The sequence below is a fragment of the Elephas maximus genome, chromosome 24 (assembly GCF_024166365.1).
Source record: "Elephas maximus indicus isolate mEleMax1 chromosome 24, mEleMax1 primary haplotype, whole genome shotgun sequence".
NCBI classification, from domain to species: Eukaryota; Metazoa; Chordata; class Mammalia; order Proboscidea; family Elephantidae; genus Elephas; species Elephas maximus.
In genome coordinates this window covers 20,606,286-20,625,106 of record NC_064842.1, presented here as the reverse complement: position 1 = coordinate 20,625,106, position 18,821 = coordinate 20,606,286, and the positions used below count along the sequence as shown (strand labels likewise).

Sequence of the window (18,821 nt, the reverse complement as noted above, 5' to 3'; positions counted from 1 at the left end):
GCTTCCTTTAAGGCTAAGCTTCTCTTCTACCAAAAAAAGAAATTTATATATATACACACACACACATATATCTCAAATTCATGATTTCATTCAGATATCTGTGAATTTTTAATGCATATAAACTCACTTATACTTAACGTATATCAATAACGATGCAAAAATCAACAAGAAAAATTATCCAGGATACAGAAAATTAAATAGCAAGATTTTCCCCTTTTTTTTTTATCACCTAATATGTAGGCATGAGATAGTTAATATTTCCATGTTTGGAATACATTTTATTCATGAGAATATAAAGGATATATTTTAGTAAAGATCATGGAATCTATATATCTTCTACTTAAAAGAAAAAGATTTAATTCTAATTTAGAATTTTTAGAAATAAAAGCAGAGCATAAAAATTGCATCTGCTTGTTTGTGGCTTTTCAATGCATCCCCTTCTTACTCTGGGTGACAATTTGAAAATTTAGGTGAATAAATTACATTTCAAACCAAAAACATATAAAACATTTATTTGTCAGTCAAATCTCTTATAGTGTTAAGAATATATTGCCCCCAAACCACTATGCACCAGAGTTTCCGGAAAGTGAAGTTGGAGAGATTTTCCCAAACATATGGAGAACAGGAAAAAAAAAGTTCCAAATCTCAGAAGTAACACGATCTTAAAGAAGGAAGAAAACTACTGAAACTAACAAGGCATCTCTGTTCCAGGCTTCTGGAAAGGTCCTAAACAAAGGCACTTCTGGTCCAATTTCTTAACACTGTCAGCAAATCAAAATTAGATTATAAGTAAGATATGGAGGTCAGAATATCAGGACACTGCACTGTATTTAACATCTTTACAAAAGCACCTGACCATAGTGAAACGCAGAAGAAATGTGCTGCCCTTGAGTTGATTCCGACTTATAGCGGCCCTACAGGACAGAGTAAAACTGCCCCACAGAGTTTCCAAGGAGCGCCTGGTAGATTCGAACTGCCGACCTCTTGGTTAGCAGCCGTAGCACTTAACCACTATGCCACCAGGGTTTCCGAACCTAGAAAATAATCAAGAAATAGATTGATCAAAGACCCCAAAGCCATGCCAAGAGGGTGAGGCCAATTATGTCTGAACAGAAAGGCAAGTATAATTAACAACCTAGTATTTAAAATCAGTGAAGAAGGCCTGAGTATGAAACCGCAGCCTCTATTTTACAGAAGCCAGGTTTAAATGGTCAAGCGATACGCAAGCCACTGTCACATGACTATAAGCCCGAAATTAATTAGAATAGCAAACATCTTTATATGAAATAAATCAGAAGCAAAAATAGCACCGTAACATTGATCTTTTATGTCCACAGTACCTACCCTAGTATACGCTTAGCATAAGTAAGCACTCAATAGATACTTGTTGAACTGAACTGTTAATCCTAAGAATGAATTCTAAGATATTCAGGTATATGGACGTTCATTCAGTCATTCCTCCATTTAACAAATACATAACTAAGATATGCTGGGCATTGTTCTCGACACTGAAGATGGAGTAGTGAACAAAACAGCCCCAAATCCCTGCCTTCGTGGAGCTTTCATTCTAGTTAAATGGCAATCAGTGTTAATGGAAAAAAACAAAGAAGGGGATACTACAGCTTATGAATATAAAATACATAATTATGCAAGTGGCTATTTTCTATGTGATCTATAGAATCCATTTCATTCATTAGAAAAACAAAATCTTTGATGTGCACTTACTAAATACTAAGGACAGTACAGGTAGAAAGTGGTTAAAAGAATATAAAGACATGGTCCCTTTGTTCATGGAGTTGACAGGCTAGTGGGGAAGATGTAACAAACAAGTAAATGTCTAAGTGAATACATGATTACTAATGCTAATAAGTGGTACTAAGAATAAATAAGGGGAGGAGGGCTCCATGTTTTCAATGGGCAGTGAAGGAAAACTAATGCAATGGAAAGCTATTAGAAGAATTTAAGCTGGACAATGTGGAGGGAGGAGAAGTGGGGGCAAGGTGACACATTCAACTTATATTTTAACAAGTTTACCCAGGCTCCTCTGAGAAAGGCAGCAAAGATAGGACAGTAATGCCCTAGGAAAGAAAGGAGCACAGCTTGAACTGTTATGGTGGCAGCAGAAATAGGAAAAAAGGGGATAGTCTTGAGACACTGCTGAGATATAAAATCAACTGTGATAATCTAAAAGGTATATGCCTCCAATATGAGCAGGAATCCAAAGAAAAATTTCTTTAGGAGGTAAGAAAGAGCGTCACAGGAGAAATGACATTTGCCTGAGACACATTAGGGTGTTAACTGATTGGGTCAGTAAACTTGGAAAAGGCTCAAAAAAGGTAAGCATGAAACCCTTTCGGAAACAGAAAAGATAATCTAGTGCTTCAGAAAATATTTCTGTGGGAGTATCTCATCCTATTTTTAAAAAATAGGCCTATTACGTAGAGTAATCAATAGTTATTTTTTTTCCAAATCACTTGTTTCATGAGCAAAGATTAGTGTCTTTTTTTTTCCCCTAAACTCTCTCATCTGCCTTAGCACATCAAAGGAGACAAACGGAGATGCATGGAGACACAAGAAAAACCAGTATTTCTTTGTTGCACTCATGAATACCATGTGCCCATCTTTCATTTATTAAAATGTAGTTTCTGCCATATTTTACATCTGATCAGTTTAGAATTTTTTCCTGTTAATGCAAATCTAATGGTACTGTATTTCACATACTAATTAGTTTCTGCTAGGAAGATAAGGTAGGCTCAAGCTGAAAAGTAAACACAGATGCCAATAATTTTTAATTACAGTTAAAAGCAACATGTCAAAAGTTAAAAATAACAGCGATAAAACTTCGTGGTTAAAACAATGTGATGCTTCTGGAAAAATCCATTCATTTACCATAATTATAAGTGAAGAGTGCTATAAATGCTTGGGTATACAATATAAATATAATGATGTTTTCATTAAAAGGCTTTTGAAATACAGATATATCCACCCATGGGAAAATACTAAAGAATGAAAAAAAAAATGAGTACTTGTTAAATCTAATTTCTTTCATAGAAAAAATTTGGCAGGGTGGGGGGGAATGGGATTGTATTTCTTCAGGGTGTGAGGCAGAAGAGTGATTCTCTTTCTCGTATTATCTTCCCAAACCTTTCCCATTTCTCACTCACTCTACTACACATGATCTAAAAATGCTTTCTTCCTTTGCCCCATTTACTGATTTGTGTTACTTGTTTGTTTTGGGGGGTGAGAGAGGGAGGAGATGGAACAGAAGAAGAGAGAAAGAGGACCTCTACCCATATCAAGGACACCGAGGGTGTCATTGTCCTCAAACCTTGTAGCAATTCGGCAAGGTCAGTTTTATTAGTTCCATTTTATATGAGGAAAATGGGGTTCATGGAAGTTAAACTGCTCAAGCTCTAGGTGGAAAAGTAAATATTGACCCTCATCTAAGTTTGATGTTAATGATCATTTCCACTTTACAGCACTGCCTCCCATCGTCAAACAGCCTAATATCTACTTAACTAGGTATCTTTACTCTGCTCACATTATTTTTTTGTTTGTTTGTTTTGACCACAAGACTATGGTGACTGACTATCAGGAAGCTAGTTGAAATCAAGATACATCATGTCTAAAGCATTTCATTCATTCAGTCCCTGGGTAGTGGTCTGCACTAACCTACTACTCTCCAGGTTGGTGGTGTGAACCCACCCATCAGTACCACGAAAGAAAGGCCTGGTGGTCTGCTTCCATAAAGGTTACAGCCAAGAAAACACTACGGAGCAGTTCTACTCCATAAGACATGGGTTTACCATGAGTCAGAATCAATTCCACAGCAACTAACAACACCAATGGCAACATCCGGAGAAATAAATAAGACTCAGAAGAGGAGACGGAGCAAGATGGGGAGAAAGGAGGAAGAAGCTGCTACCCAGGCACACTACACTCTTAAACTACAATGACTATGGGTGATCATTATTTACTCTTCCTCTGTCTTCACAAGCCATATGTTAGCAATCTATATTTTTCCAGAGGAGAGATGTGACACTTATCAATCCCTAAATTTCTAGGATCTAACTTCCCCCCACCTTTTGAAAACCGAGTACTAGCCCAGATGCTAACTTCTAATATTTCTCCCACTCTCCAGCTGTCAGACTGTCGTCTCACTGATCCTTGATTTCTGTTTTTATTTTTACTCTATTTCTTGATTTCTATTCTCTTTTTTTAAAGATTTTTCTCCTTGATGGAGAAAATGGAAAATATCTATAAACACTATTATCACCTTTCTCAACTGTTATATCTGATACTTTGTTCTTGATCCTCCTGTTCCAATATTACCTGGATGGAGGGCTACATGAATTTCTGTCTTCCATCATGACACGATCACATTGGACCCTAGTTCTCCTTAAACTGCAGAGTATGTCACTTGTTTGTATTGCTCATCTTTCCTTCTGCCCCTCCCGATTCCCATTATTATAACAAGTCAACCCTACTGTCTCCTCTCTATATTCCACATCTAAAGAAAAGAAAAGAAAAAAAAAAAAAAACACATAAACATACAGACTAGCCCATTACAACTGCTCCTCCAAGCTCAGCTAAATCTTCTTGGGATTCTTTCACCCACCTTTATTTAGGTCACTCTTTAACTCACCAGTATAGTGCTTCCAATCTGTCCCAGGCCTCCTACTATGCCTGGAATGCATGTTGAATGTACACACTAACCCTGCAAGGTCATCCTAACCAGTTAAACTGCCGGGATTTGAACCCACGTCTGTTTGACTTTGAAGCCCAGAAGTTTTTCATTAAATTGTCTCTATCTCATCCTCAGTTCCTCACCATTTCAAAATGTGACCTTACTTCCTACTCAAAGAGAATAGAAGTTACTAATAACATCTGACACACTGAATCACTCCCTCCTCCTGAAAACATGTTCTTCCCTTGGCTTCCCGGACATCATAATCTCTTAGTTTTTCTCTTGCTCATTTTTTTTTTTTCTTTTTTCAGTCTCTTGCTGGTTCCTTTTCTACAAGCCTTTCTTCTACGAGTGCCCCAGGACTCAGTCTTCAGATCTCTCCTCTTGACTAGGTACACTCGTTCCTTTGGTGACATCATTCAGACAGATGGCTCTAATGACAACCTATATTGCTGATGAACTTCCAAATTTATACCTCAAGCCCAGACTTCCTTAAACTCAAGAAATGCCTTTTCAACATGGACATTTAATAGATGTCTCAAACTTGGGGATCTAACAGAAATATCAAATTGGATAAGTTCAAAGCCTAATTCCTAACTTGCTCTCAAAAAACCATGTTTCTCCCACAACCATCTCCATTGCAGTAAATGACAACACCATCCTTCCAAGCTGCTCAGGTCAAAAAATTTGGAAAGATCTTCAATTCCCTTCTTCTCTTTCACACTCTATAGTTAATCTGTCAGGAAGTCCTTTGGCTCCACATCAAAACACATCAGAATATGTTATGTCTCACCACCTTCACTGCAACTACCCCAATGTAAGCCACTATCAGCAATTACCTGACACATTGCAATTAAATCGTAATAAACTCTCTGCTTACAACCCACAGTTTATTCCAAACACTGAATCCAAAAAACTATTACAATAAAAATCAGATCATGTCACTCCATTGCTCAAAAACTTCCAAAGTCTTCACACTTCATTCAGAGTAAAACCAATATCCTTATAATACACGTTGCTGTTGTTAGGTGCTGTCGAGTTGGTTCCCACTCACAGTGACCCTGTGTACAACAGAGAAAAACACTACCCAGTCCTGTGCCATCCTCAGAATCATTGCTGTTTGAGCCTGTTGTTACAAACTTTACATACAAATATCTAAATAATTCCCCCACATCCTCTCCTATTCTCATTCTATACCAGTCATGCTAGATTAAGAACACAGTAAGTATTCTCCTTCTTCAGAGCCTTTTTCAATTGCTGTTCCCTCTATCTGGAACATTCTTCCTCCCAGATATCTGAATGGCTTGCTTCCTCACCTCTTAAAATATTTGTTGAAATTTCACTTCTCATTGAGGCTTTCCATGATCATCCTATTTAAATCCACAAAACCACAAAATCAGTACTGCCACTCTTATTTTTCCCCACAAAAAAAAAGTATGTATTAGTTTTTACATACTATATGATTTACTCATTTACTATATATGTTATTTATTGTCTCCTGACTAGAATGTAATGTACAAAAGAGGTGGAATTTTTTTGGTTTTATTTACTCACCTTAGCCCCAGTGTCTAGAATAGTACCTAGCAAGTAACTAGGTGCTCAACACACATTTATTAAAAGAATAAGTGAGTAAGTAACGAGTGAATGAAAGATGACCTCGGTACATGCTGCTAAAGACTGACAGAAGCATCACCAACTGCAAGCAGCAGCCCTAGAACACACATCAATGAAATTACACCTCTAATGGCACAGTGACAGCCGATGGAGTTACAGCAGATCAAACAAAACACTCATTAACGGCTCCCTACAATAAACCACCATCACTGATGCAACGTTTAGTAAGAGTTTCAAGAAACGTGGTGAAAGGATTGTTTGGGATAAGGAAGGAGACTGGCAGTGATGAGTCTTTGAGGCTTAGATGGGTGCTGTGTCGCCCAGTGCAGCACCCAGACAGTAGCTGCACTGCCATCAGTTACTGCAGGTCAAAGTTACTGATGAATTTAGAAATGACATGCCCAATTCCTGTGGAGCTGGCTCACTGGATACATAAAGAAATGCAAACTAATGAGAAACAAGCAAACAACTCAGTCAATTGGCATAACGTAGTTCATACGATAACTTTCTATATTCTAGTTTGGTGACTAGTGTCTGGGGTCTTAAAACCTTGTGAGTGGCCATCTAAAATATACCGTTGGTCTCTCTTCGTCTGGAGCAAAAGAGAATGAAGAAAAGCAAAGACTCAAAAAAGAAACTAGTCTACAGGGCTAATCGTTCACACAGACCACAACCTCTCCTAACCTGAGAACAGAACTAGATGGTACCTGGCTACCACTACTGGCCGTTCTGACCAGGGATAAACAGAAGGTCCCGAACAGAACGGGAGGAAATGCAGAACAAAATTCAAATTCCTAAAAAGGGCCATACTGAATGAACAAGACTAGGGGAACCCCCAAGCCTACCACCCGAAGATAACCTTTGAACTAGGAACTGCAGCTACTCCAGGAAGACACCTTCCAGCCAAATAATAGACTGGCTTATAAAACAACCGATATCACCCGCGAGTGATGTGTTTTCTTAAACAATCAACTATATGAGACCAAACAGTCAACACTTAACCAAAAGCAAAGATGAGAAGGCAAGGAGGGGAAGGGAAGCTAGATCAACGGAAACTGAAATAACAGACTAGAAACAATAAGAATGCTGACATATTGTGCAAACTGTAGCCAATGTCATGGAATAATTTGTATAAAAATCGTTAAATGGGGAAAAAAAAGATATATTTAGAGGAAAAAAAAAAAAACCCAGAATCCTTTCCTTCCCCTGGCCCATTTTATTAGTTATATTCTTTTAAACTATTTTATTTGTTCTTTTTCTTTTAGGAGAACTTTAAATACATGTATGCCTCTGCCTTTTTTTTTTTCCTTCTAATCTCAATAGCTTTAGACAATATGACTTCTCCCTTCTATTTAATATAAGGATATTAAGTCCTTACATATCCTCTATCTGTCCTCAATCTGCCTCTACCTCCTGATGCCTAACAACTATACCATTTTTTTTACACTGAGAGGGTTTCTAATAATTGCAGTCTGTTCTAGGTACTACTACATCTTGTCTGCTTTGTCTATTGATTGATTCTGAAAACTGAACACCAGTATTTGCAGTATTATAATTAATAATGCTGACTGCAGTATTATGATTAAGTAAATACAATTCACGGCATAACCAAACAATATGGTTGGACCTTTAAAGAAGGAAGCGTTACTCTACTTCAATACGCCGGGCTCCTCGAAAGACAATGTTCAAGTGTCTGGGTCAAATAGTCTCTTTTATACTTCATCCACTGCTCAAAATCATTCATATTTCACTGTTTCACATTTCAACTGTCTTTTCTGAGTAAATATTTGTTTCCTTGGAGTTACTAAATTTTTGTTTTCCTTCTTTATCATTAGGGTCAACCTCAGTTAAATTATCTGATACGGACTGTCTGGCTGTTACACATCTATCATCTTCAGATTTCTTATCATCACACTAAGAGTTTTTAGTTTCATCGTTTCATGGATCCCATCTCTGCCTCTTTCTTCAAGTTTCCTCTAAGTTTTGCTAAAAGTAGTATGAGGCAATTTGGTTGCCATTCCTTTGCTGGGAGGTAATCTGCTGTTCACCTTCAGAAAGATTTTATTTTTTATAGCCTTGATGTTCAGAAATTTCTTGATGATGTTAAAGAGTGTCCTCTTCTTTTTATTCTTTAAATCGGAAGACTTCTTCAGCTATGATAAATTTTATCTCTTTGATTAGTTCAGTTTCCTTGATTGAGGCTTCACGTCATAACTATTCTCCCTTTCTATATTTTTAGTTCTTCATTCTGAGATATTCCCCAAATTTGTTTCCAACCCTTCTATGGAATTTTTTTACTTAGACAATCATATGTTAAATTTACAATTATCCTTTCTTGTGCTTTACGTCTTTTTGTTTTATGCATGCTGTATGTTTTCCTCTGTTTCTACAAGTATAATTTGGAGACTGTTAATTTGCTGGTCTCCGTTTTATTTGTTTTCACCAAGGTCAATTATTCTTTTGTTCCTCTGGGTCCTTCTCTTTTATGCTCTTCAGATTTTTCTCATCTGCTTAGTAACTCTCAGTAGTGTGTTCATATTCTTGAACGACAAATGAGGTGGATTAGTAGAACATGGATTTCCTTGCTGTGACAGGAAAAGCTCACCATAGATTCTCCTACATGGATTGGGAGACATAAGCTGACATGCTTCATTTTAAAAGTATGAGGTGGGGAACTTAAAGGCAATTTGCCTATTCCACTCTGACCCCAGAAATGCCCAGCAAAAGAGAATGCCAATCCTCAAACCTAGGATCTTAGCCAAGACAGAACTCAGTAACAATACTAGTAAGTTCTGTTTTTATCCTGATAACATAAATACCACACCAAGCACTTTGTATGGCTGGGGATAAGGGTAGGATTAAACTGAGTCAGCTACTGTAACCTGAGGTAAGTTAAAACCCTGTATACTGTTCATTATTCACTCCTACTCTTAGAACTTGCTAAATAAGAGCTTGGGGGCTTCTGCGGGCTCTCCAGTTAACAACTCCCACCTCAGCTACATTCCTTTCTTTTGCCTGTTCTGGACAGTGATATCTTCTACTCTACTTACGTTAGTACTATATTATCTGCTTTTAATGTCCATGACTCTATTAAATGTTCTTATACTGTAAAAATAAGGTATTTAAGCCAGGGCTCCTTGGAGAAGTGCTTGAGTCCAAGGCCTGAGTAGGGAAAATACAAGATGAGCCTATAGAAACTTACGGTGCCAAAAAGTAAGGAGATGCTGAGGAAAAAAAAAAAAGGGATGAAAGTTTGTCAAAAGAGCACAGGTACAACCAGAAAGGCTGAAGGCGCTCCCAACACCTAAAGCTAGAACAATTTTCGCAGTAAAAAAACGATGGTATTTGATTATGAACCACAGAATAAAAGAAATATCCATGACTCCACTAACATAAAATCAAAACCAAACCCGTTGGTGCAGAGTCGATTCTGACTTACAGCGACTCCACAGCAGAGAGCAGAATTGCTCCACAGGGTTTCCAAGGAGCACCTGATGGATAAATACATAAGTAATTAAATAGATAAATAAATGAGGGAGAAAGACCAACTCTTCCTTACAGAAGAATTCCAATTAGCAAATGTAGAAGGAGGGAAATAGAAAAATCACCGTTAGAACACCAGAGTAATAACTGTTTTAGAAAATATTCACCGATGGATGCTACAAGTAGTAGGCAAAAGTTTAAGGAGAAGCACGATATTTGCCTAGTCTCAGAGTATTTCATCTAAGATATTTATTAATTACAAAGTGAAAAATAGTGACTTCACTGTAAAGAAACCTAGTAGACACCACTTTAATCAAGTGATTGAGGTTAACTGCACCAATAATAAGACACGTGGACGTCACTGATCCCTGATACAATGCTGTTAAAGGGCACATGAGGATTCAAACTCCAGGTCTTGTCAGACTCTGAAGTCCATGTTGTTAATCACTTGGCTATGAATAAGCACATTTTCTTTCCAGAAACTGATAAATGTGCTTATTGGGGGAAACAGTAAGGAACTACATCAATCAGGATATTCTACCATTTGTGAAATATGCCCAGTTCTGTGCAGTTATCCAGATAAAGTAGAAACAATCAATGAGGTAATACGGTGCCTAGAAGAACAGAACATTCTCGTGTCTGAAGAATAGAAATTAAACAATGGGGTAAAGGGAGGCTAACGAATAAAAGAAAAAACAGAATGATACTGACATTTAATGATGCTTGATACACAGCATGTGGTAATAACAGCAAATATTTGTAACAGTAATACATTTTTATTTAATACTATTTTAATTTTAATTCAGTTTATTTAGTAAGATATGTAATTTATTAAATTTATTTAATAATAAGCACAAATGCTACTACATTTATTTACTCACTTAACCTTGACAACAATCCTATGGGGTGGGTATTATTATTATCTCCATTTTGCAGATGAAGAAATTAAGGCATAAAATGTTGTGTAATTTGCTTGAGATCATTTTAATAACTGGCAGAACCTATTATACTTTACTATTTCCTAGAACAATATCAGTTCAGTTATTAATAAGTGCCAGATAGTATGCTGAATACATATTATTCTAATCCTCATAATATTCCTGTCCAGGAGGTTTTATTCTACCTATTTTACAAATGAAACAACTAAGGCTCTGCTGGACTGTTCAACATATTGCTTGGTGTCTACCTGGTGACTGTCAGTAACATCCCTGGCCCCTGACTCCCCTACCTGTTCCCCAGTCATTGTGACAAGCAAAACTGTTCCCAACAAACATTTCCAAATGCTCCTAGGGGAGCGGTACTCCTGAAAACACTGGCTGCTAAAGGTCATTAGGTGGTAAAATGCCAAAGCTGGGATGTGAGCTAGGTCGGCATGAATCCAAAGCTGATATTACTTCCAGTTACCAGACACTGACTTGCGAAGGAGTTGAGCCTGAAACCAATGTACAAAAACAAAGACAACACAGTTTCACACAGCATATGGAACACCATATTCCAGATGAGGAAAACTCAGTTGCAAACAACTGAAAGGTAGTCTATAAAGTATAACAACTGGTATTAAATGTCATTAGTTGCATTAAGAAAGATATAAAAGCATGGAGCAATTTGTGAAGTGTGTCAAACTTGTCTGTTCAAGGAACTGGGATTCAACTCAGAAACTGAGTGAGAACTGGCATCGTTAAGATATTAATGTCTGTATAGGTCTAAGTTGGATAAAGTTATGGGGAGAGGAAATTCACAAGACCTCTTGGAAGAATTTCAAAGACTACCATTCTTTTTGGTTTCACCACTCTAGTATTTTCAAATCTATTGAGGTTGTTTTCAATCTAACATCATATGAGTCTATCATAAGCTCTATAATTTGAGTACAAAATCATCTGTGCTATTCTAAGGACTAGCGTGGAAACTGAGAACTTTGGGAAGAAATATTAAAAAGCATCATCAGTATAGTTATATAAAAACCTCATTGCTGTCAATTCTGACTCATAGTGACCCTATAGGACAGAGCAGAACTGTCCCACAGGGTTCCCAAGGAGTGCCTGGCGGATTCAAACTGCCAACTTTTTGGTCAGCAGCCATAACACTTAACCACTATGTCACCAGGGTTATATAGGTAGGTCATAAATTACAGCAAAAAGATCCTCCCAAACCCACAAACATAGAATAAATGTCTCCATTCCCTCAAGGAAATAAAACAGATTTAATGTGTAATATTCAGATAATACTATAAACTTTTAAAAAAATTTACATCATAAATAAATATTAAAACCTAGATATTACTGTAGCAGTAGCCATCCATCAATCATTTGAGCACTTACATTCATGAGCACACACGCATTTGGACACAACAAACAAAAAGTTAGTAATCAACTCTAGGAACCTCATTTACCTTTGCAATAATAACTTCTTTCTTCAGAATCTTCATAGCATAATATTTCCCACTTGCCTTCTCTCGAACCAAAATAACTTTCCCAAAAGTGCCTTTACCTAGTAGTTTCAAATAGTCAAAATCATTCATTGTCTGAAAAATACAAATTAAACAATATGAAATATTTCAAGCAATTCTTTTGTAAACATATTTGTGTATATTTGCAATATTCACTCAGTCAAATTTTACCAATTTCTAAGCACTCTTAAATGATTAAGAATCAGACTACTACTGGCTGTCTCATTAACAATCACACCAAAAAAAAAAAAACTAAACCCAGTGTCATCGAGTCGACTTCGACTCATAGCAACCCTATAAGACAGTGTAGAACTGCTCCACAGAGTTTTCAAGGAGCACTTCGCGGTTTCAAACTGCCAACCCTTTGGTTAGCAGCCATAGCACTTAACCACTACGCCACCAGGGTTTCCTTAACAATCATAGATGCTGGACATAATTTAAGCAGTTCTCAGATATTTATGAAAATTATTTTGAACCTAGAATTCATTAGCCAGTCAAATTATCAGTCAAGGATAAGGACAAAAGAAAAATAAAAATCATTTTCACTCTTTTTCAAAGATTCAAGTTTTCAAGAGTTTAGTAGCACCCCTCTTCCTAGACAATGTAATAACCAAAATTGTCCCCCACAAAGTTTTCAAATGCGCCTAGGGGAACAATACTTTTGGAAGGAGCTAGTTAAGAATGCACTCCAGCAGGACAGATACAGAATGTGAGAAAGAGATGTGTTTACAGGAAGTGCTGCAAACAATCTTGGAGCCCAGTAAAAAGAAATACAAGGAAGACAGGCAGAACAGTTCCTAAGAAAGCAATTGGTACAATTCAGAACAGGAAGTCACTGGGAGCTCTAAGAACAGTATCTTTAATTATTCTTCCCACTTTCAATTTCTTTTTTCATTCCCAAGTTAGGTGATTCCCAGGATTCTGCCAGGCAGACCTGCTCCCTGCTCTCTACAGCCCCATGCATGCTTTCCCTGCTCTGCCTTTACCAACACTCTTCTACACTTGTCCATTAATGCCCCTCCCACCCAGCTTTTCATTTTTGTATGCTTGTTCCCTTTCAAAATTCCTTTACTATCATTTTTATGGGCTTTTTGACGGAAGGGGAGGTAAATGTGTGTGCTCAGATTACCACATTAAACTTAAATTCAGTTTAGAGGCTTATGAATAATACATTAAGGAATTTGAGTTTTATCCTACAGAAAAACAGAAGTTACCGAAAATTTCTGTGACTTTTTATAACTATTTTTTTCCTGTTTATTACCCATCTGAAGTGAATTTCAATGATTTCAGTTTCCACCATAAGAAACTAAAGAAGAGCAAATGAAACCCAAAGAATTGGAAGAGAGAAAATAATAAAGATGAGAGCTGAAATCAATGAAACTTTAAAAAGAAAGAAAATCAATGAGAATAAAAGCTGATTCTCTGAGCAGATCAATAAAGTTGATAAACTTCGAGTCAGACTGATCAGGGAAAAACGACAGAAGACACAGATTTCCAGTATCAGGAATCAAAGAGGCTGCATCACTACAGATTCTAAGAGGGTCATAAAGAAATATTAAAAGTGGCTTTATGCAAATAAAATCAACAACTTGAGATACCCACTGCCGTCAAGTTGATTCCAACTCATAGCGACCCCACAGGACAGAGTAGAACTGGCCCATAGTTTCCAAGGAGCGTCTGGCGGATTTGAACTGCTGATCCTTTGGTTAGCAGCCACAAAACTTACCCACTACACCACCAGGGTTTCCAACAACTTAGATAAAATGAACAAATTCTTTGAAAGCCTCAACCTACGAAACCTCAGTGAAAAAGAAATAGAAAACCTGAATAGTCTTATAGTTTTTAAGAAAATTGAATCTGTGGTCAAAAATGTTCCAACAAAGGAAACTCCAGGCCCAGATGGTTCACTGGTGAATTCTATATTTAAGAAAGAAATGATCCCAATTCTATACACGCTCTTGCAGAAAATTAAAAAGAAAGGAATACTTTACAATTCATTGAGGCCAGCATTACCCTGATAACAAATCAGATAAACACATTACAGAAAAAGAAAACTGGAGGCCATATCCCTCATGAGCATAGATGTAAAAATTCTAAGTATTTTAGAAGCGAATGCCTACATTCGTTTTCAACATTTATTTGCTGCCTACGGTTTTTATAATTTCCACCAAATGGCAAGTTATAATGTCTTAACTGTTCAATAGTATCTCTAGTTCAAAAGAAAAGCAGCAAAGGAAAAGAAGAGAAAGTTAAGAAATAGATTTGTTAATTCACCTAAAGATCAAACATGACACCAAGAAAGCATGTGTTCTTTGAACAAATAACAGGTGATATTAGGTAGATTTCATTTTTATTAATATATTTAAAAATCAGGGAATAGTACATAATCACAAAGGTATCTATGATACATGGTCTTCAAGGAAGATCGCCATTAATTTCCCAACTCCCTGTACGCATATACTATCCTTTCCAAGAAGAGGTGGCGTCGACTTTTCTGGATTGGCCTTGTGTTTTGCTTTGAACACAGCATGTGATCAAAGTGATACTGTGCCAGTTCTAGACCTGGCCATGAAGAGGCCTGGCAGCTTATGCTTTCTCCCTCTTGGAAGCCAGCTCTCATGCTGTAAGGAAGTCCAGGCTATTCTGCTAGATGGAAAGGCCCTAGAGGATGAGACACCATGTGGACACAGACGCCACATGTAGGAGAACCAAGGCACCACAACCAACAGTCAGCACCGAGGCTCCAGACATGTGAGCAGGCTTTCTTGGATTTTCCAGCCCAGCCCATACACCAGCGAATGTAGCTACTTGAGATCCATGTGAGACAGCAGAATCGCCCAGTCAAACCATGAAATCATGAGAAATAATACACTGTTGCCATTAAGTTTGACTGGGGTACTTTTTCCATGGCAATAAGTCACTGAAAGAATATTCTCCTAACCAGGCCACAACGCCGTTTTATTGCTCAAAGCTTCATTTGAGCAGTACCTTCCTCATTTTCATCTAAATGTATTAAAAAATGACATCTGGTCTGCCCTATCACTAAATATATAAAATGCAACTGAACTCTAGGAGAGAAGAATTTAAAAAAAGGATTTGTAAATCACTTTATGACTTTTTTTAGATGAAAAGCAATACATGATTATAAAACATTATTATATTCCTTAAAGATTACAATTCTTAAGGGCAAGAAGGTTTTTAAAAAAAGTCTGACAGCCTTATCAAAATTTCACACCTTCTGTCAGTTTTGCTGTCAACCTTAAAAAAAAAAAACAAAACGTGGAAATTATTATTAGTAAAAAGCATTCTATTTGATTAAATCAGAAACATTTAATATCTATTTTGACAAAACTTCAGAAAATTTAATAAAAAAGTATCTTTGATACCAAATGTTCATATTCAGCTCGGTATACACAGTAATTATCTAGTCTTTACAAACTAAGTGTAGCCTATTACAAAGTGTTTTCCTCTTTTGGATGGTATTAAAGAGACTGTCAGACTTAAAAACGGGAGCATGGATAAACTTCCAGAAAAATTAATCCTCCAAAACCCGATCCTAAAAATTTAATAGGGACAAATGTTGCATAGTCACATTCTTTCCTTTTACATAATCTCTCTCTATCGTGTTAATGTGGCTTTGTTAGCTTAAACGATCACACAGAGGTGGTGAAAAACTTTTGGAAATAGTGATGATGGCTGTGCAACTTGGTGAATGTAATTAATGCCACTGAAATACACACTTAAAATTACAATTTTTGTTATATATATTTTACCACAATAAAAATTCTAAAGAGAGATGCATTCATGATAACCACTTCTTATTTTGTTGTTGTTAGTAGCCATAAGGTTGATTCCAATTCATGGGGACCCCATATGTGCAGAGTAGAAGTGTTCCATAGGATTTTATATAAATGTGTTCAAAACCTACACACACTCGGAGTATAAGAAAAAAGACTATCTTGTTCACAAATGTAGGTTTAAAAAAAAAAAAAAAGAATATACAACTGATGAAGAATACAAAGAAATTCTCAGAAAAGAAAACGGTATTAGCATACTTGATTAGAAAAAAAATTAAATTCCAGATATGTACATTTACAATGTAAGAGCTAAACCAAAGAAAGCCCTGTGGGGCAGTGAGGGGAGAAGAGCTTCCATGGATTTCCACCCTCTGCCCACACTTCTGTCTAATTCCTCAGGTGCTTTTTCTTCTTTTTCTTTTTCAAAGGAGGAGGAGGGGTTAACCTAACGGGTCAATTTCTACAACACTAGTTGTGCCACTCTTCCTCTTTGTAGTAAGCAGATCCAAGCAGGTCCTACCATCCCTTCTTCTCATACTAGCCATTGCCTTATATTACTGTAGCGAAGTATTAGTTGATAAAATTCAAAGAACTAGAATCAGACTTAATGAGAAGGTAGAGGCACTGCTTAGACTTTAAACCTAAACCATGAGATTACAATCAACTGTTACCAGAGAGACAGGACATTAGTCAGTTAAAAATTAAGTGGAACACTGATTCTCATTGGGCATTTATCCTTATACGTGGTGCCTCTTCACACAGCTTACAGGGTCAATGAGAAGGGCAGCTCGGTGGACCAAGATTAAGTACTTCAAAACTCTGTCTTTCAATTCAAACACTGAACAGTACTTAAACGTGGTTGTGGAACTGCTGGCTCTTTCTCTACCAGCCGATATCTTTCCCCCTCCAAGAGAGTTTCTAACTGGCCAAGCAAATACTACGGCAATATTCTAACAAAAGGGAAGTAACCACGTGTCTGCTCCAGGCTGTCAAGAGACAGCAGTCAGGACCAGTCTCAGCATCTCAGCATAGCGACCACTATCAGTAGTTATCTTCTTCATCCTACCGCCCATTTTTCATAAAGTGAACAAATACATATATATATATCGTAAATTACAAGAGAAAGGCTATTCTTATTTGAGAATATTTCTGTTTACAGTCAGAAATTAAACACAAATAATTTGCACTTTTGTACTTCTTTTCATCGTAACTGATAAGCATAAAGTATAGTTCTAGAGTTATTTATCTTAGAAAAGTCAAAGTAATTTTCACCATTTTTAACTAATCCATTAGGACCATTATAGGATAACTGATATTGTAAAACTTTCTATTTTCTTCTGCACACTTTGTCATTTAAAAGTAAATTAAAAAAAAAAAAAAAAACTAAAAATCAAGAAGAACAATGGAAATCAGATATAGGAAAAATAAGACAGTAGACTCCAAATAAATTCAAAATATTTCTGATTCTTCCATCAATTTTTATTTTAATTATAAGAATTATAAGAGAACCTGCTTTAGAAAAACATTTATCTTTACGTGGATACAGCAGAATACCAGCTAAACATTTCCTGACCACTTACTATGTGAGCACCTTACGCATTATCTCCTGACATTGATCCTCACAACTCTATGAATTACTATTGTTAGTCCATCTTTGTAGATGAGGGAACTAAAGGACAGAAGCACTCTTGGAGCCAGGACTAGACCCCCAGCAATAGGACTCTGAAGTCCTTGCTTACCACCACCACCTGGTTATAAGTACTAAAAATACAGAGATTAGAGGTTCAGGATACATGAATCAAGAAAAAGAAATGGTGCACGTTGAAGTTGTAGAGTATAATAATTAAAAGAATTTATATTCTGCATCAGCAAGATACTTAACTTCCCTGAGTCTCAGATAACTTAATTATAAAATTATATAATAACAGTACCTACCTCAGATGATTCTCGTGAAGATTAAATAATACATAAAAAACTACTGCTCAGATCCTGGCACAAAACAAGCATACAATAAATGCTTTACAACTGATAATTAGTGATGGGGATGAATTTTAAGATGATCCACACTGGAAGTTGTGAACAGGTGAAAATTTATTACACTTTTATAGTTACATATAACCAGCTTTAGCAGAAAAAACACCTTCTATATTTCTCCATTTTTATATCTTTCAAAATGTTTGTCCCCATTCAAAATTCCTCTCCTGAATTTCCACATTCATTTCCAGAATTCTTCCGTCACAGTGCTTCTAGCGAGGGTATCATAAACTCCACTTACAACCTATAACTACCTTGGCAGCAGATTTTTAATCTTTGTCCTTAAGCAGCATTTTAGAAATTCCACAGAATTAAGTAAGGTATAGCTTTTTTTTTTTTTAATTTTTATTGTGCCTTAAGTGAAAGTTTACAAATCAAGTCAGTCTCTCACACAAAAATTTATATACACCTTGCTATATACTCCTAGTTGCTCTCCCCCTAATGAGACAGTACATTCGTTCTCTCCACTCTGCGTTTCTGTGTCCAATCAGCCAGCTTCTGTCCCCCTCAGCCTTCGCATCTCCCCTCCAAACAGGAGCTGCCCACATACTCTCATGTGTCTACTTGATCCAAGAAGCTCACTCCTCACCAGTATCATTTTCTGTCTTGTAGTCCAGTCCAATCCCTGTCTGAAGAGTTAGTTTCAAGAATGATTCCTGTCTTGGGCTAACAGAAGGTCTGGGGACCATGACCTCAAAGGTCCGTCTGGTCTCAGTCAGACCATTAAGTCTGGTCTTTTTACTAGAATTTGGGGTCTGCT

General features: G+C 36.8%; 1 protein-coding gene across 6 annotated transcripts in view; it reads right to left on the bottom strand.

The window, feature by feature from the left end:
* AKT3 (AKT serine/threonine kinase 3) overlaps window positions 1-18,821 on the bottom strand; it is a 325,618-nt gene that overhangs the window by 101,616 nt on the left and 205,181 nt on the right. For all 6 annotated transcript variants that reach the window (XM_049868135.1, XM_049868133.1, XM_049868137.1 and 3 more), the window contains one exon: window positions 12,174-12,305. In XM_049868135.1, coding sequence (XP_049724092.1) covers window positions 12,174-12,305 — 132 coding nt within the window. The remainder of the gene's footprint in view (window positions 1-12,173; window positions 12,306-18,821) is intronic.